The sequence below is a fragment of the Chroicocephalus ridibundus genome, chromosome 2 (assembly GCF_963924245.1).
Source record: "Chroicocephalus ridibundus chromosome 2, bChrRid1.1, whole genome shotgun sequence".
Classification (NCBI taxonomy): domain Eukaryota; kingdom Metazoa; phylum Chordata; class Aves; order Charadriiformes; family Laridae; genus Chroicocephalus; species Chroicocephalus ridibundus.
In genome coordinates this window covers 153,581,431-153,599,005 of record NC_086285.1, presented here as the reverse complement: position 1 = coordinate 153,599,005, position 17,575 = coordinate 153,581,431, and the positions used below count along the sequence as shown (strand labels likewise).

General features: G+C 39.8%; 1 protein-coding gene across 1 annotated transcript in view; it reads left to right on the top strand.

The window, feature by feature from the left end:
* The first annotated feature begins 1,914 nt into the window (after nucleotides 1–1,914).
* The window catches only part of EIF3H (eukaryotic translation initiation factor 3 subunit H), an 89,557-nt gene continuing 73,896 nt past the window's right edge, over nucleotides 1,915–17,575 (top strand). Inside the window, exon 1 of the mRNA XM_063327434.1 lies at nucleotides 1,915–2,072. Within this exon, the coding sequence (XP_063183504.1) occupies nucleotides 1,953–2,072 (120 nt within the window). The 5' untranslated portion in view covers nucleotides 1,915–1,952. The remainder of the gene's footprint in view (nucleotides 2,073–17,575) is intronic.

Sequence of the window (17,575 nt, the reverse complement as noted above, 5' to 3'; positions counted from 1 at the left end):
AGGCAGGACATAACGTATCACATTTGTCTTATCCCAGAGGTTTTCATTCCTTTTCAGACCCCTAACGATTTGCTAGTGGTAAGGCACCATGCATTTACTGACAGAAGGCATGTTTTGTCTATTTAAATACCTTTCACTGACATCTTTGAAGTAGCCCACAGATCTCCAGCAGTCCGTGGACGGGAGTTGAAAACCACTATATTACCATAATACTGGTTTCTAATCTCAGTTTTCTTTAATTAAAGCTATTTGATCATATTTGTAAATTAAAACTGGATATGCCCGTGTATAGAACAGCAAAGTGAAATATTAACATTGAATCAAGCAACCTTGTTCTCTAGAAAAACTTCAAAAGGCAACACCAGTGGGAGTGCAACATTCAGCCATGGAAACGTGCTAAGGGCAGGACTCAAAATTTGCAACACCTACGTGATGGTTGAGCTCATTGGCCACAGCGCACTGCCTTGAAACTCCGCGTCGTTATTGCATCAGCCTCTCTACAAATCTATTTTTTACAACAACGCCCCAATCCCACGGCTCATGCTCACTTCAGTCTCTTTGGGGCACAAGGTACATTTGACCTCAATGACGCTGCGATTCCAAACTTCACCCTTGATCTCCGTGTAATAGAACTTTTCCCAAAGGGAAATTGAAAGTGGGATTCATCACACCTAACTGTAGGCATCTATCATGAGGTGTTCTTAGCTAAGCTGGGTATCCAGGTCTCGTTAGTCAATGCAGATCTGGTCAGTGACACTGGTGGCATTTAGGTTTGCCTAGTGGGGATGATTATTATTCTAGATTCTTTGCTTGAATTTGTTCCAGCTCTGATGCCGGCAGCTGGCAGGGAATATTCTTGTGATGTTAAGGCCATTTTATAGGAGCAGACAAATGCTGGGTCTGTGTCTGCTGGAAAATGCAGATACATCTTGGTATTGGTATGTTCCTTTCCCTCAGTGAGAAATCAGTGTCAACTACATTGTTGAAAAGGTTCATGGTGAATTTTTAAGAGGTCACATATTTGGCATAGCGTCTGGACAGCTTTGGGGTGTTTGGTATGTCTACCTTTCACAGCCCATTTCATTTTTCAGAAGAACGTGTAGCGTTTGAAATTCTTTAAAAAAAACACCAACAAAGAGCAGCAAAGCAAACCCAACAATTTCTAATACAACACTTAAACGCTTTCCTGGGAACAACAGAAGTAGTTGATAGTTCAGGGTTTTACATCTAATGCTAAGATTTTGTATCCCCTCCCAGTGCACACATGATTTGTTATTCATGCTCAAAACAAGACAGATATTCACCTGACTTCGCAGCAGTATGCTTTTTTAAAGCTAAAATCCAAAGCTTTCAAATCTATTATCTCTTGAAAGTGCTCCTCCCTCGAAACGAAGCTGGTTTATTGGGTTTAAAGCCCTCCATGCACAGACCTGCCCTCAGCCCTACTGGGGACCCTCACTTCGTCCCGCTGGCTGGGCCCACTGGCACAGCCGTGGCTTTACGTGGCCGTTAGCATCGCCACGGCCTGCGGCTCCCGAGTTGCCAGACACGATTTGCCAGGCGCCAACCGCCATGAGGGGAGGAAGATGGGGAGACGGGGAGACAGGGCCCCTCAGCCCCTCTCCCGTCCCGGCTGAGGCGGGGTGGCCGCCGCTGCCTGGCGCAAGGCACAGGGTTTCTCCTGCTCCAGCACCACCTGGGGCCGCCGTACCAGCTGGCAAAGCCAAAGGAGGGCCGGGCCAGACCGCCCGGAGACCGTCCGGGCCCCGAGGGAGCGCCTAGGCCCTGAAGAATCGCCGCCATGGCGCCGGGGGGAGAGCGGCGGCACCGCGCATGCGCCCCGCTCGCCTCCCCCGCGGGTTTCCGCCCGGAGCCGTTTCCTCGCGCACCGTCGCCGCCGCCGCTGCTTCCGGTGTTTCGTTTTTCTCTTTCCGGCCGGTGCGAGGGGGAAGATGGCGTCGCGCAAGGAGAGCTCCGGCGCTGCCGGTGGCGGCTTCGGTGCCTCGAAAGGCAAAGGCAAGGCTGCCGCCACGGGCGACTCGGCCGTCAAGCAAGTGCAGATCGACGGGCTGGTGAGCGGCGGGGCCAGGGCGGGCGCTGGTGGAGGGGGCGGGCGGGCGGGCGGGCGGCGGCGGCCGCGTGGGGCAGGCCCCGTCCGTGCGGCGGTGGCGCCGCCGGGGCCTGTGCCCGTCCCGGGGCCTGTGCCCGTCCCGGGGCCGGGGTTGCCGTGGTGCCCTGAGAGGCGGGAGCAGTTCCATCCTTCTCCCGAGCCGCGGCCGGGCTCCCCCTGTGCTGTCCCTGGGAGGGGAGCGGCTCCCTCCCTCCTGGAAGCGAAGGGACGGGACAGGAATTAATTGCTTTTAAATATTTGCTTTTTTTCTTCCACTCTGGTGCCCGGGTTTTTGGTTCTTGCTTGTCGTAGCTTAGGCTGTTGAAAACTCCAGAGGTGTGAGAGAAGGTGAGCACGGTGGGTCCTTCCCTCATCCATCGTGCTTTTTTGTCTTCTCTGTTAGGACTGCTGATGCCTACTGTGTTTTATTAATACTAAATAAAAGAAAAGGAGGGATTGAAGGGTTTAGCAGAGAATGGAACCAAGAAGGAAGATTTAGATTAGATATTAGGAAGAAATTTTTCACTATGAGGGTGATGAGGCACTGGAATAGGTTGCCCAGAGAAGCTGTGGATGCCCCATCCCTGGAAGTGTTCCAGGCCAGGCTGGATGGGGCTTTGAGCAGCCTGGTCTAGTGGGAGGTGTCCCTGCCCATGGCAGGGGGGTTGGAACTAGATGATCTTTAAGGTCCCTTCCAACCCAAACCATTCTGTGATTCTATAATAGAGGCGATCCATGCAGACCTCAAGGGGAAGAAGTCAGTTCTTGGCTTTGGTGCTGGATGTTTTTGTGTCAGGTCATGTTTCATACAATTGTTATTACAGTGACATGAAGTGGGGAAAAAGTAGTTATGTAAACTCCTTAAGGTTGGAAGCATTATTTGTTACTTCTGCATCATCTTTCCCAAATATCACCAGAACACTGTACGGCTGAAGTGTGAGGGAGAATCAGTATACTGGTAGTGAGAAGGAAAATCGTAATTTTGGGGCTTTGAAGCCCAATTGGCATTTATTAGTGATAGTCCCCACTCATTATCCTGGAGTTACGCGGTATAGTAAATGTTTGGCAAGAGGAAGAATAACTTATTTGTCTATAGTTGTTCTTGTGAAAGAGAAAATTTGAATTAATTAGAGTATTTCTGTGGTATTCTGTTCATCTGTCTGTGTATCTGTGGCTATGCTGCACTTAGGATTTTCAAGGAGTGGTGAAAACTGACCAGTCATGAAATGTAGCCCTAAAAACATATCATCTGACAGCAAACTGCTGCTGTTGCAAGCAGGCTAGTGCCAGATGGACAGTGGTGTGTGCTTGTGTGGCTTTTTACTAGCAAGTTTGAGGGAACAAAGAAAAAGGGAATAGTTAAGAGCAGGATACAGGTTGGCACCTTTAACTCCATTTCTGTTGGTGTAAAAGCTGTTTTATCAATTTTGGACTTAATAACAACTATTATATTTGATTTCTTTTGTTTCTGCTTTAAGGAAGTAAAGAGAACAGTTCTCTATTGGATATGTAATCTACTTTGTGTACTACTGTTCATTCGAATCAACTATGAGTGGCCCTGGTGGTCTGCTTCTGACAGTCCAACAAATACCTATGAATACTTTTTGCTTTATGCTTTTGGTTTTTTCCATGTCCTTGTGTATTCTTCTGGTACAGCACAGTGGTGCCTCTTGAGTGGAGTCTGTGCAGAGGAAGGTGGCTTACTGAAAACAGTGGAAAGCTTTCCCCTTTCCACTATGCAGAAGACATCTTTCAATGGATCTTACACAAAGCATTCTCAGGACACTTAACAGTGTGGTTCACAAAATTCCATGACGCCTGTGGTGAAGTGTTGGCATAAATGTGCTTGATATGTAAACAAAATGGCTCCCATTGCAAGTCCTTAGAATCTCTTACTGAAATTCTGCTAAAATGCTTCTAATATCTTATTTAAATGTCTCATCTGTACTTTCAGAAAGTGATGAGACTTCATCAGTCATCTTGATGATGACCAGGGTGACTACATGCCAAAACAGGGGACAGACTTTGGTGGGTGTCAAGCAAATTAGTGATCTCTTTCTCTCCACTGGCGCCACATCTCTTGGCAGTGACAGAAGTAATCCTTTCAAATGGGACTGCTTTGAAAGCAAAGACACACTATGTAGTTTTTTGGGGGGGGTCTGTGTATGCAAAATAGAAGATGCGTCAGTCTTCTGCGTATATGAGAATGCGAAAGTACTTTTAGGAAGTTTGTTATTTCAGAGGAGCAGTAAAGTAAAAGAAAATCATATTAGTAATGAAGAGAATAAGTTCTGAATCTCTTTTTTAGGGTACCTTTTAAGGTATGTGACCTTAAAACATAATACGTAACAATGCAGCAATACCTACGTTTCTGGCATCCTTTTAAATTTGGTACAAGTAGACCATGCTATAGTTAACTTATTTCTTATTTTAATCTGATTAATTCTTTGTTTTATTACGTGATGGTGTAGTTTGGATTTAGATCAAGTGGAATTTTGTTTCGGGTAACACAATAGTAAATTAAAAAGCACTGTCATGGCAGAAGTAAAAGCTAACAATGAAACCCTGACTAATAAGATAGACTAAATCCGCATAACTTCTTAAAATGTTAGTGTTATTAGAATATTCCACAAAAATAATAGCACCAAAATTTAGGAAGATTAAGGGAGAACTGTGTCAGATTGTAGACACTTGATAACTTGATTGGAGTACCTGAATGATTGTTTATAAAATGCTTCTGAAATTAAATGTGATTAAATTAAATTTCCAATCTTCACAGTTTGACAGAAAGGAGCGGGAAAAAAACCGGTCTGTACCCTTTTCTATCAGCATTTCTGCTAGATAGTTAAGGTCTCAGTCATCAAATGATACATACGGCTAGCTACTGTATCAGTATGATAATAAGATTCTAAGTATTTTATTCTATTTTTGATAGCTTGAATGTTGTTTTGTTTTCCAGCTCATTTTTGAGAGATCTGTAGCACACAGAAGTGATCTGTAGCAGACAGAAGTTATCTGTGCATTCAGATGTATTGACAGTTTCAAGTTAGGAATGTTGAATTAGGAGTGAGGCACGATGAGCAAAAGTGGATGGTGTTCTTCATTCATCTCAGGAATACAAGGAACGACTGCAGTGTCAAAGAAAATTGTCTCTTTCCAGTTGTTTTTACGACACAGAAAAAGACACTGATTGTGTGTGGATTCTGAGCCACTGATGTTGAGGAGGTTTGTTAAGTAAGGTACCTTTGAGGTGCCCTCTTTTTGGAACTGGTCATCTTCCGAATTATTGAATTGAATGAGCATTGCAGTTTAGACTATGTGATGAATAGAAATAGGAGACTTCTGTTATTTTAAGACAATATTGTGGTTTGCTTTGGGTTTATTTAGTAATAAGGATTAGTAGTGGCAGCCTATGCTTGTTCTACAGATCACTGGTTTTAACGCATCCCTAGTGAGCAGGGATGTAGAGTTTATATAAGAATTTATACAACTGTAAGGGATAACATGTGTTTAGTTGCATATTATGGAAAGTCCTAATATGTCACTGATTTATGCTATCATAAAGTGCTTGTGCTGATTCAGCTTGTATTGGTTCAGCAAACAAAGTGTCCCGTGTGTTTAAGTTTTTACATTGAGCTTTTGTTGATATAGCAGCGTGTCAGAAAAATTATACACTTAATGAATAAACATCTAATGAGAGCAGTTTCCAAAGTAGTTCTTTGCAAGAAATGTTAGAAATCACAGGGTGAAAAAATGCCTCCATAAACTCACATTTATAGTGTGCTTTTTCATTCAGATTCATTCGGATACAAACTCTTTTAAGATTTCATATATTAAGTTTTTTACCATCCTGAGGAAAAAGATAGGAAGATGAGTGTAATTCGCCACATTCTGTTGTCTTTGCTTCCTGTTGTGGAAATTTCAACAGTGTATTTGGATAGAGATTCCATCGTGTTCTCTCTTTTTGAGTAGCCCAAAGAAAACTTCTGCTCACAGCAGTAGTGGTCATATGCATATTTCTGTTCTTTTTTGAGGGGGGAGGGCGGAGGGATGTTTGGCCTTCTGTATGGCTGTAGTTAAGCAACCTTTTCATATTTCCTTTTTTTTTTTTTTGCGAGATTAGCATTTACCTGATCACTGAAACTTGTGATGATTACAATTACAAAGAGGTTTACGAGAAATCTTAAATACCTTCTGAAGTTCTTAAAAACAGTAATTGTAAATTTTGTTGTGCGTGTCCATTTGCAATAATTGTAGAAGACCAAATGACGCTTTTAATGTAAGAACTGAAAAAACCCCCCATGCCTGGGTTTCTGCAGCTTGGTTTGCAGTAGGCTTTTGAACGTAATTAGAGCTCTCACCTTCTTAAAGCCATTTCTCCATGTGGAGTCCTGTAAGCTTTTTTTTTTTACCTTGTGTGGATTGCTTTATAAAGGCAGTTTTAGAAGATGAGTGAGCTTATTCTTCAAATAGTCTCTTTATTCTGCTCAGATATCTACTTGGGTGGAGTCCCTAAGAACTTATTTCTTCAAGAGAGGTATCTGTCTTAAGTTTAGTAAAGTAACCAGCAACTTTGGAAGTATAGGTGGAAGAACTTACATATGAACGTGGACATCATATAAGTTTATATTCTATAGGGAACTAGACTCATAATTCCACTGGCTCAGTGTCTTATACCATTGGAACATGTGTGTCTGATGTGGTCACCTCAAGCTGTTTTGTAGTTGTGTTTTAAAAGAAACACAGGATTAAGATCACCTTATGATCACCTTCTGCCATTTGAGAATGTGACAAAACTCAGACATATGAAGACTAAAAATTACTTTGGTTTATTATTAGTTCTGGGACTTCTGCATACCCTCACCTTGCTGTTGGTAGATCAGGGCAGCTAGTTCGAGGTGTACCAGCTGCATTCACAGTTGATTGCAACTGTATTTAATTGCAGGGATGTCACTTAGAGATTGGAAGAGGTGCGGTTGTGACCAGATAGCTAGGATTTCTTGTCCCTTGTGAACAGAGACAAAATTTTGTAATCTGCCTTTTCATGGAAAGAGAGGACATGCCTTTTTTAAGCTTCACATATGGAGGAGAAAGGGTAGCATGGCTCTGGTGTGTGTGTGCGAGGGATGCGTGGAAAGAAATAGTATAGGCTTTCTTCCTGGTTGCTCGTGTGCAACACAATCCCTTTTTCCTGCTGAATGGAGACGTAGCAACAGGTAAAGCAAGGGTTGTAATGTGTAGCTTTTACTACACTTGCTGGAGGCCCTTCTGATGTTTTTTGTGTAGATAGTCAAGTCCAGGTATGTAAGAGAACCATATTATAGCTTGAACGTTTGCATATTTCTGACAGAATTAATGGATGTAGTTTAGACTAGGTTGTGCAGGACTTTGTGAGCTGTTTTTTCAATGCTTATAAGCTGACTAGATTTTCAGTTTCATGGTTGTATGACCCTTCAAAGCAGAGAACTCAAAAGCCACTCTCAGAATCTTCCCCCAAAGGCATAATAATTATTACACATTCTCTGAAATAAATGAAAAGCAGTTGCATTATTTGCTTATCTTTCTCTTTTGTTTGCAAGATGTGTTGGCGGACTTTTGTTTGTTGTATTTCTAGAAATTCTTTAGTGGGGGGTGAATTTTTTGGAATTCACCTGCTGAAATTAGTCAGATTTGGCTCACTGACCTTACATTCTTTTCCTTCAGTAGGTAAGGTGCAATAAATCTCAAACTGAAAGTTGATGGATTTTAGAATATTAGCAGCAGATATTCCTTTGGATAGAAAGAAATTTTCAAGTTAGCTGAATCGACATGGCAGTTTTCTTTTAGAGTACCTACCTGTGCAGTCAAGTGAGCTTCTGTGTTAATCCAGGAAAAGAAAAGATGCTTGTGCCTTGCTGTTTCTTGCAAGGAGGAAGGCTGGGTTGCCAACTGATTGCATTTAGTGGTGTCAAAATGCAGAATAAGATCCATAAATTAGCAAATTTATTTAGAACATTTATTAGTCTGGGTAGTCTGAATTTGTAAAGTTGGGTATTTTCCTTGTTTCTACAAAACGAATCTTAAGTCTAAACTGCGATTGCATACTTAAAACTTTTGTATCTGTCTCTAAAAATATATTTTCTGGGAATGTGGTTGGTGGTGCTGTATTGTTGATTTATACAGATAGCTATATTGAAAATAACCTTTTCATGGAATCATGAACAACTGGTTCAGGTTTTTTCATATCTTGGTATTTGTTTCCTTAAAGCTAACGAGCATCATCTTTCCTCTTTTTTTTTTTAATTCTTTTTCCTGTACTCATTTGGGATCTGCATTACGCCAGGGAGATAATGTAACAAAAAAACATTTCTGGTTTTCTTCGGTGTTATGACTGTGTCATGAAGCACTACTCTGTTGTACGGGGTTTCAGATCTAAACCCACTTGTGGAATATTGCTCTTGTCTTTAAAATGCGATTATTTTCTTGTCTTGTAGTGGAAAATTTGAAATGAGAGCGGGGGGAAAAGGAAATACTGTGTTAATTTTGTGCTTATTGGATTAATGATAAAGATACTTGGATTTCTTGCATCTGCAATTTTAAATGAGAGCCATTATAATGATAGAACAGAGTGTAATAAACAAACCTGATTAGTTGCATTTCCTGATATTTATTATCTCTTAAATAGTAAGGGTTTTTTTTTTTCACAATTACTATTCTGCTGTTGCATTTTTTTATTTGGCCTTTTGTACATATGCACTAGGCTGTAGCCTTTAACTGTACGAGCGCCAAGCGTGTGCTCTGTAGTACCTTTGCATCCTTTCTCTCGCACGGCAAAGTGAGTAAATGAGGCAAAGAGGGTGAAGGAACTCTTGTACTAAAGTAACTCTGCTGTGACCCCGAGAGCAGATGGAGCGAGTTAGTTTGTTGTCATTAAAAACTCTTGTCATCCAGTTTGCTGCATTATTGCAATGGAATTTTGCAGGGTAACCTTGTTTCGTGTTTGTAATAACTTCAGCATTTGCTTTTGCAATATTAGTGTTCTTTTCAACAAAATAATCCTATGTATGATAACATTATGTAGGCTCAATATTACATTGCTTTACTGGAAGTGGCAGGCTGATGGCTGTAGGGTGTTGTGAGACTTCTGTTGTTTTTCTTCATTTACAGATTTTCCATTACTATGTAGCCTCATCCTGCAAACTTGTACTCTTGGGTAAGCTTATTACTGGGATACACAAAAGTTTAATTTTGTATAAGGAAGCAGCCTGTGGATTCTCCAGTTTTTAAATTGTCTAGTGTTGGAAGTACCAGGAAAGGGTGTAGTCCTATGAAGAGACCCTGAATTTCCATCAAAGCTTGGAGACTTTTCTAGAAGGCTTTTGTAGTGAAACTTCTAAACCTGCTCAACTGTCTAAAATTGCACTTTGTAAAGGCCTCTTGCGCATAGTTGTGCAGTTCTCACAATTTTAGTAGTGATACCAGGCAAGATAAAAAACTGTAAAAGCAGAGATGAACTCGTGTATCACTCAGAGATGTAAGATCAGACAGGATAAGTAACACTTTTACTAAATGAACACAAAAGCTTATGTAATATAGAAATTGAACTAATATTCAAAAACAATTACTCCATATGGTGGATTGTGGGTCATGTCTGACCATTAGTATGTAGATACTGGGTATATGGGAACTTTCTTCTGGGAAAATAACAGCTGTGGGTTGGGAGATGGGGATCTTTTAGCAAAGCAAGTGTGCTGGCTGCTAGACCAAATAAGTGTTTTTTATTAATCAGGTTTGCCTTCAGAGTAGTCACACGGAAATAGCTGTTACTGGGAAGCTATTTCATTCTTTGCAAATCCTCTGCATGAGGATATTAGAGGAAGGAGAGTAAAAGTGAAGGAAGATAATTCCTCATTGAACTAAGTCCTTAAGCACCAATATATGACTTTTTTTTTTTTTTCTTTTTAAAATCCTAACCTCTTGAATTTATGTATGCATTCAGAAAATTATATCCACTGAAGCTTTCGGAGAACACAGTGTTGACAGACTGAATAAGGTTTTCTTATACATTTCTCTTGCATAATAATGTATCTGGAGTCTTAACAACATGTTAAAGCATTAATATGCACGTTGCTTTTATTATTTTGTTAATGGGAATTAAACCACTGTATATGAATTCTGTTTACGCTTACGCCCATTGCACACAGATTTTATTTATTTTAGAAAGTATGAAAAGTTACGTGGACTTCTTGAAACAACTATAGGTTTCTATTCCTTTATCTTCATAGCTGCTGATGTGGAAAGCCTTAATACTAGTAACAAATTGCTATACTGTAGTTAATGAATATTGCTAGAACTTTCAACAAAAGCCTTTATGGGTAGCAATGGGTGAGGCATCCTTAATTCTTTAGGCCATCAAACTCTGAGATGAGGGTTAGAGGCCATGTTAGTACTCAAGATGGTCTTCTAATGCCGGGTAATATTTGTTCCAGCTACTTAATTCTGTGAGTCTTTGAATATATATTTAGCTGCATGTTTTAAAGTTTGTATAGGACTTAAGCTAAACCTTAAGATATCCTTGTCAATTTATCTAAATTAAATATAAACACACATTAGCCAAAACATAAATATGTCAAGAAAAAGGTTAGAAGTTGTAGACCTTGTTTGCATTTGTATTTGCACCAGTGTGACTATAGTACAGGTGTTTCTCTTGTGTCAGATATGACTGATTTACTTAAACATTGTTACTGTAAGCTTCATTACATCATCGTTGATTTCGTGGTGATGTAGTGTGCCTAATGGTTTGTATTCTCATCTATGGTATGTAGAGGGTTTTTTATTAATTTTTTTTAACATAGGTAAAAGCTTGTGAGTCTACCTTCTTTAAAAAAAAAACCAAAAAACCCAAAAAACCAACAAAAACAAAAAAACCAAACCACCACAAAACAACAACCAAAACCCATAACCAAAAAACCTCCAAACCAAAAAAAACCCCAAACCCTAAATCCTATCAATTATTGAACTGTTTTTCAATAGTTACTCTACTCACATCTGTGGTATTTAAGATGCTTGTGCCTTGTTTTGTTATTACCAGTCATTTTTGTCCTAAGTGCATGTGAGATACCTTCATCTGTTGATAGGGGAGGCCTAGTTAGCTTCTTGGGTGAGAATTTTTTTAGGATGATTTGTCTGATCATAGTAAATAAAACAAAACAACATCATGTTTACTGGAAATCAGTTTTTGAGGCTCATCTTGAAAATGTTCTTTGAAGCACTTTTTTTAAAGATTTTGACCCTCTTGGGAGGAAAACAATCAAATCTGGTAGTATTTGGGTACCTCTCATTTTAAGTTGGTAATACCAGGGAAGCCTATATTAAACTGGCTAGAAATTTTGCTGTTTTCTCAGGTTGTGATAACTGTGCTGTTCCTAGCTTTTCTCGTCGTTTCTTTCCCTCTCCTTTACCCTTTTTGAAGACTTGGCAAAAACGCCTGGACTGTGTGCTCTGCCTGCTGTTCTCCGTACGGTTTCCTGACATTGCAGAGCTGTAGAACGGTATTTTAGGCTATGACGTCCTTCTGGCTGTATGGTGTTGTATGTGTCCTCCAAAGGAGTTTGAATGGAATTTTAGTTTGAAGTTTAATCTCTTTGACTTTTCCTTGATTGGTTTCCCGAAAAGTTTAGATCAGGCTAAGCTGACGCTGAGAGTTAGTGTGTGAATTGAATACTAGCTTGATGCGTTCACGGATACCTTGAACCGTGGAGAAGACAGAAGTGTTTTGTATTAGTTGGGTGATATGTATATACTTTCTGTTAATTTTCAGGTACACTGAGTTGCATGAATATAACCCAGAGGGGAACTTCTGACATATAATCCGTGCTTACATTCAGAAGAGAAAGCATTGATGGGTATTAGCAAGTTGAACCTCCTTGGAATATAACACTTCCCATTTTTCAGGCTTAGTGAAGTTCTGAGGCTATAACTGCCGTTTGTCTTTCCCACCCCTTCTCCCCTCCAGCTGGCTACCTCCGTTCGTTACACTTCAGCAGGACAGTTAATGGCACTCTATGGGTAACGTCCCACAGTGTCTGACCTGCTGGATTTTCTGGGTTGGCTTTGTCCGTTACCAGAGTGACAGTGGTACAAATCAAAGCGGTAAAGAGCTGAATGAAGTGTGCCAAGAATATTATCTGTTTTCTGTGCTCTTTATGCCCCTTCTTACATTGGCACATTTCTATTTAAAGCAAAATAAAAAAGATCTGTTGGTTTTTCTTTTTTTTTGTTGTTTTGCTAATCTAAGGTTCCTTCAGTTCTGGATCCGTGAGTGCTTTCCTCTAGCAATGAAGAAAAGAAGAGACATTTGTGGTTTGCTTTTAATTGTAAACTCTTGTACTTGCTATTGATTTAATTCTTAAATATAGACACTATCCCTTTTGAGATTTCTTAATCTGAAACAGGTAAAGTACCCACATCATGGTGGTCTGAGGATTAAAATTTCAGTGTGCCCTGCCAATGGATAGCAGGTATACTTGCTAACAGAGCACAAACTTTAAATGATTTGTAAGAATGCATCGGTGCACTCAGCGTCTACTAAGTGTCATGGTAAGTGTACTCTAGTGAGGCATTTAAAACTAGAACATCTGGTCTCACTTCATACCGTGAAACTAGTGTGCTGACAAAAGGAGTTAATCTAAATGTGGAGGTGGTTTAAATGTTTGAGCAGCGTTACACTTCAAGACTCGAAGGGGAAAATATTATTTCAAAACATCCTTTTTTTTTTTTTTTTTTTTTGCTGTGTGCAAGGAGAAATAAAGTGTTGCCCTCCACACTACTGTCATTAACAGTTAAACATCTCATTATTTTTTGTTCCAACTATATGCATATCAAACTGGTCTCCTGCCTTGTAATTATGTATGCATAGCTGTTGAAAACAGTAAATTGTGCTTTTGTCATACCTATTTGGCTGTGTTAATACTAAGGAAAAGAATATTTCAACCAACCATTTTTCAAATACTTTACTACATTTTAGGGATTAAAATATTACGTCAGAACCGAATGAGACAATAAGCATTACCTTTGTGTCTGATTTAGGTGTTAATTTTGGCTTGGGTGTCTACGAGAGGGGAGGTGACACTTGCTGGCTTTGCTGAGATGATGCGTCGTGTCCTCTTGCACGCTGAAACATCCTTAAATATTCTCATTTGGTTTTCAATTTATTGTAACTAAATTAAATCTTTACAGCTGACACGCAGCATGGTATAGTTGAGGGAAGCGTATGAGATACAGCAGGCCACGGGCAGAAAAATGGCATGTACAGATGTTGAAAGTCCCTTCGTGGTGTGTATAAAATGAACATCTTTTATGCATTGTTATGCCTTAGGACTTTTTCTTCTACCTTTCAAATTAATCTTGCAGGCCTTGGGAGAGGTCTTGTAAGAAGAGAAACAAGTCTTCTGTTTTTTCTAGTCTTTGAAAGAAGAGAATGCATTTTCAACTTATTGTTGCTGTAGTCTTTTTTTTTTTTTTAATTAATCTTTGCCAGAGACATTTTTTGGATGTGATTACTTTGTATGTTTTTCTATATTTAAACACATGCTCAAAATACATTCTCAATGACGATAGTCTTGAGCATGCTGTCCTTTCATATTATTTTTTTTTGATCTTCAGGCAGTGTTAAGATTGCAGAGATGTGATACCTGCTTTAACAGCAATGCTTAGCAGTTACATTATGTTACTGCATAATAGTATGTTAATGGAAAGTAAATACATTGTTAATGTAATAAATTGGAAAATTTCATGCCTGTATAGTAAGAATTCTTGTTAGTATTTTGTAAGATTATCCGATAGTCTAAAATTGAGAATGCAAAACAAAAACAGTGTAACTGGTTTAACTTTAATAATGTCTTTTGTAACATGCATACACAAGGTTATTTAGGAGTAAGTGTGGGAATATTCTTGAATGACTTGTATGTGGATGTATATTTAAGATAAGCACTTTGTTCACTTTTTGGGGGGGGCTTAATCTAATTATAAAGTTAATAAAGATGCTTATTTACTCACTGGAATTTGAAGATGCACCTGAATTTTGCTGCGTACGTACAATAACAGGCTAATTCTCTTCTACAAACCTTTGTTCTTTTACTGGAAAAGAAGGGTTAGGATGTTGCTGTGAGCATATGAGGCTTGTCAGTCTCTGCCTTTGTTCTGCTTAAACGTCTTATCCTGCTTTGCAGTCCATTTGCTGTACATCCTTCCCATTCCGTGGAGCCCCATGTCTGTGCAATACACAATATCTGTACCTAGTCCTGTTAAAGAGGTGTTGTGCCCATTTAGTGTTTATGATGCTAGTTGGAGGTGTAAGTCGCTTCTTGTCGGTCTTTCTTTTCTATGCATATCTGAGGAAAACAAGCAATCTCATTGACAAAATTCTTCATTAACGTAGGGTTGAGTTTTAAGACTCAGGTTTTTTTTGCTATTACATTACCATCAATGCAGAAACCTCACTGTTTTAAAGCTTTTTGAACTTCGGATGCCATACAGGGTATTTACTGCAGCTATCCTATGGCTTTTGGGGAACAATCTGAAAGCTATACTGCTTTATCCATTGGTGCTTTCAGTGATAAAATTAGAATGGTTGTTTTAAATCTTACTGTCACAGAGTTGTTATTAGAAATGGAGCTCTTCTAGAAGTGGTTTTCACGTGGCCATGTTCAGATAGATGGTGGTACAAAGGCAAATCGTATCTTTATAGGAAAGATGGGGAAGCTGAAGCTTACCAGCAATAACTGACTTTCATGGTTTTTTCCTCAATTTTATACTTTAAGTCAGCAGGAAGACTGAGACTTGGTCCACCTCCATTCCCTGGATTGCTGTACCCGTTACTAGGAGGATCTGTCTCTGTTGCAGCCCCTTAGCGCATAACCAAGCACTTGCCAGAAAGGATCAGTGCTTGAATGTGGAAAAAACGGTTGCACAAAAGGTTATAAATTATTAAAATGACGTGGAAGTCATGTCCAGTAGGGATTTTACTGCTTACTTGGAAGCATCTGTTGAATGCGTATAGAACTCATGATTTTAAGACACACCCTTAAATAGCGTATGTATTCCAGTTCTGTTGTGTAGGGTATGGTCTTTGAAAAAGATCGGTAGCCTCAGATCACCCCCCACTCCCTCCTCCCCATCTATCTCTGTCCTATTTTCCTAATTTTTGTAGGTCAAATAGATAAGGGTGACTGTCTTGCAGTTTTTCTGCAACTTCAAAATGATAACCGTTTGGCACAATCTGATTAAAAAATAGGCCGTTAAATAAAATTTGCTACTGCTGATTTTGGCTGTCATCTTTAAATCTTTTTTATAGGAAGCTGCTAGAAGTTGATGCTGACAAGAAAACCTTTTACTTGCAAATACACTACTAGCTCAATAAGCATGGTGAATATTTGAACAATGATGATTCACTAATACCCAGAATATACGTATTGACTGTATGTTGAAGTGTAAGTGTAAGGCTCTAGTGTGTCAAGTGGAAGATGTTGAAACTGTGCCTGCCTTTACTGCTTCTGTATGATTTCCATATGTTGTGCTCTACAGGAGTGTATTCGTCAGCTTTCATTCTTGAAATCATGGTTAGGTATCGAATTCATTAAAAATAATAAATATAAATTGTATTGGCAACTTACAAAAAACGCCTGAAGTACTGAATGCTTTCAAAAGATTTGAGTTCAGTGAGGCTTGTGAAATAGGAGAAATAATACAGTAAGTAGTCCTGGGGAAATGCTCTGTCCCACTTGTAACTAGCAGAATTTTGGATGTTAATCTTATTACACAGCCCTATCGCTGTCTCCTAACAGTGTGCTAATAACATCTAATGCCCTGCTGCTTGCACGATTGAAATCCTGGGGCTGCCTTACGGAAATGTTTCTACAAGGAAGTGGTTCTGCGGTGCCTGTGGCCCTGATGGTTTCCATGGGAATGAGCATGAACCCGTGTACTGTGAAATGTGTTATGAAACTTTGTGCTGCGGAGAAATACATTATACCAGTGTGCGAACAGGGCAATGGAGAATTTAAAGACACAAATGTAATGGTGCATTTTTCCTTACGTTGAGGCAGTATTTAAAGTGTACTAATGGTTTGCGAACAGCCATGGAGATGCGTGTTACCCTGAACTCTTGTGCAGTCTGAAAAAAATGAAAATGTAGCAGGACAAAAATCAGGAAGAAATTGGCCTGTTAGGTACAACACACCTCGAGTAACATTTTTCTATGTTTCTGCGTTTTAATAAACTTTGCTTTTCTTCACTGTTTAATGACTATTTCCTTTGGTGCACTGCGGTTTGTGTTTAACTTCTTCCCTTTGCAAGAACAAGCAGCTCGCTTGGAGGTGAGTAAATAAATGACTTAAACAGATGTTTCATGGCACCTGCAAGACATTAGCTGATTAACGTAAATTCCTGATAAGAGTTGAGGAAAACCACAGCCTATGAAAAACCAACAGACCTCTAACCAAAACCCAGTAATCTCCCCTTTTAATGTTGTATTTGTCGAGAAACAGGTTTAGTGTCTGCACTATTTCAGTTCTTCAGGCTGAATTCCACCTACCTATTTGTATCAGTAGCAAAATCTTTTTAATTTTGTGTTTTAGATGAGATTTTTACCTGTTTTAGTTCTAGGTATTAACTAACGCTTTGTTTCATGTCCTGTCTGGTTTTATGTAGAATTAGTGATTTCTGTAATTTGGCCTCTTTTTTTTTTTTTAATAGGCTTTATGGGGTTTTTTTTGTTTGTTTTTTTTTTTAAATAAAAAAATCCCTACAGCTTTTGAAGTATCCCGGTAATAAAACGAGAAGCTAACCCACGTGTATAGCAGCTGGATGTACTTCAGTAAATACAGCGTATGTGCCAGTCCCTTGGCAGTGCCCTGTGTGAGTGACCACGCTGGGGCTGCTGGAAGGTGCAGGTCGCTGCATCGCCATAGAGGAAGGCCCTGTTCATGTTAGAGTGGGTTTCCCTCTTAGAGTCATAGAATTGTCTAGGTTGGAAGGGACCTTTAAGACCATTGAGTCCAACCATCAACCTAACACTGCCAAAACCCACTGCTAAACCGTGTCCCTCAGCACCACGTCTGCCCGTCTTTTAAATACCTCCAGGGATGATTCCACCACTTCCCTGGGCAGCCTGTTCCAGTGCTTAACAACCCTTTTGGTGAAGAAATGTTACCGAATATCCAATCTAAACCTCCCCTGGTGCAACTTGGGGCCATTTCCACTTGTCCTTCTTGCTTGAAGGGAATTCTAGAGCTGTTGAATTCCAGCAGTTCGGAAGTAGTTCTTAAAAATGGAACGAAACAACTGAAACTGTGGATGCTTATTTTAGGTGGGACATTACCTGGTGGTGGTTTAAGCTTTGCATGCAGTTTGTGTTGACGGTATGGCTGAGATACGTGTAATCTGTGTAACAGTTACAGAAGGTGAAACAGGAACCGAATGTCTACT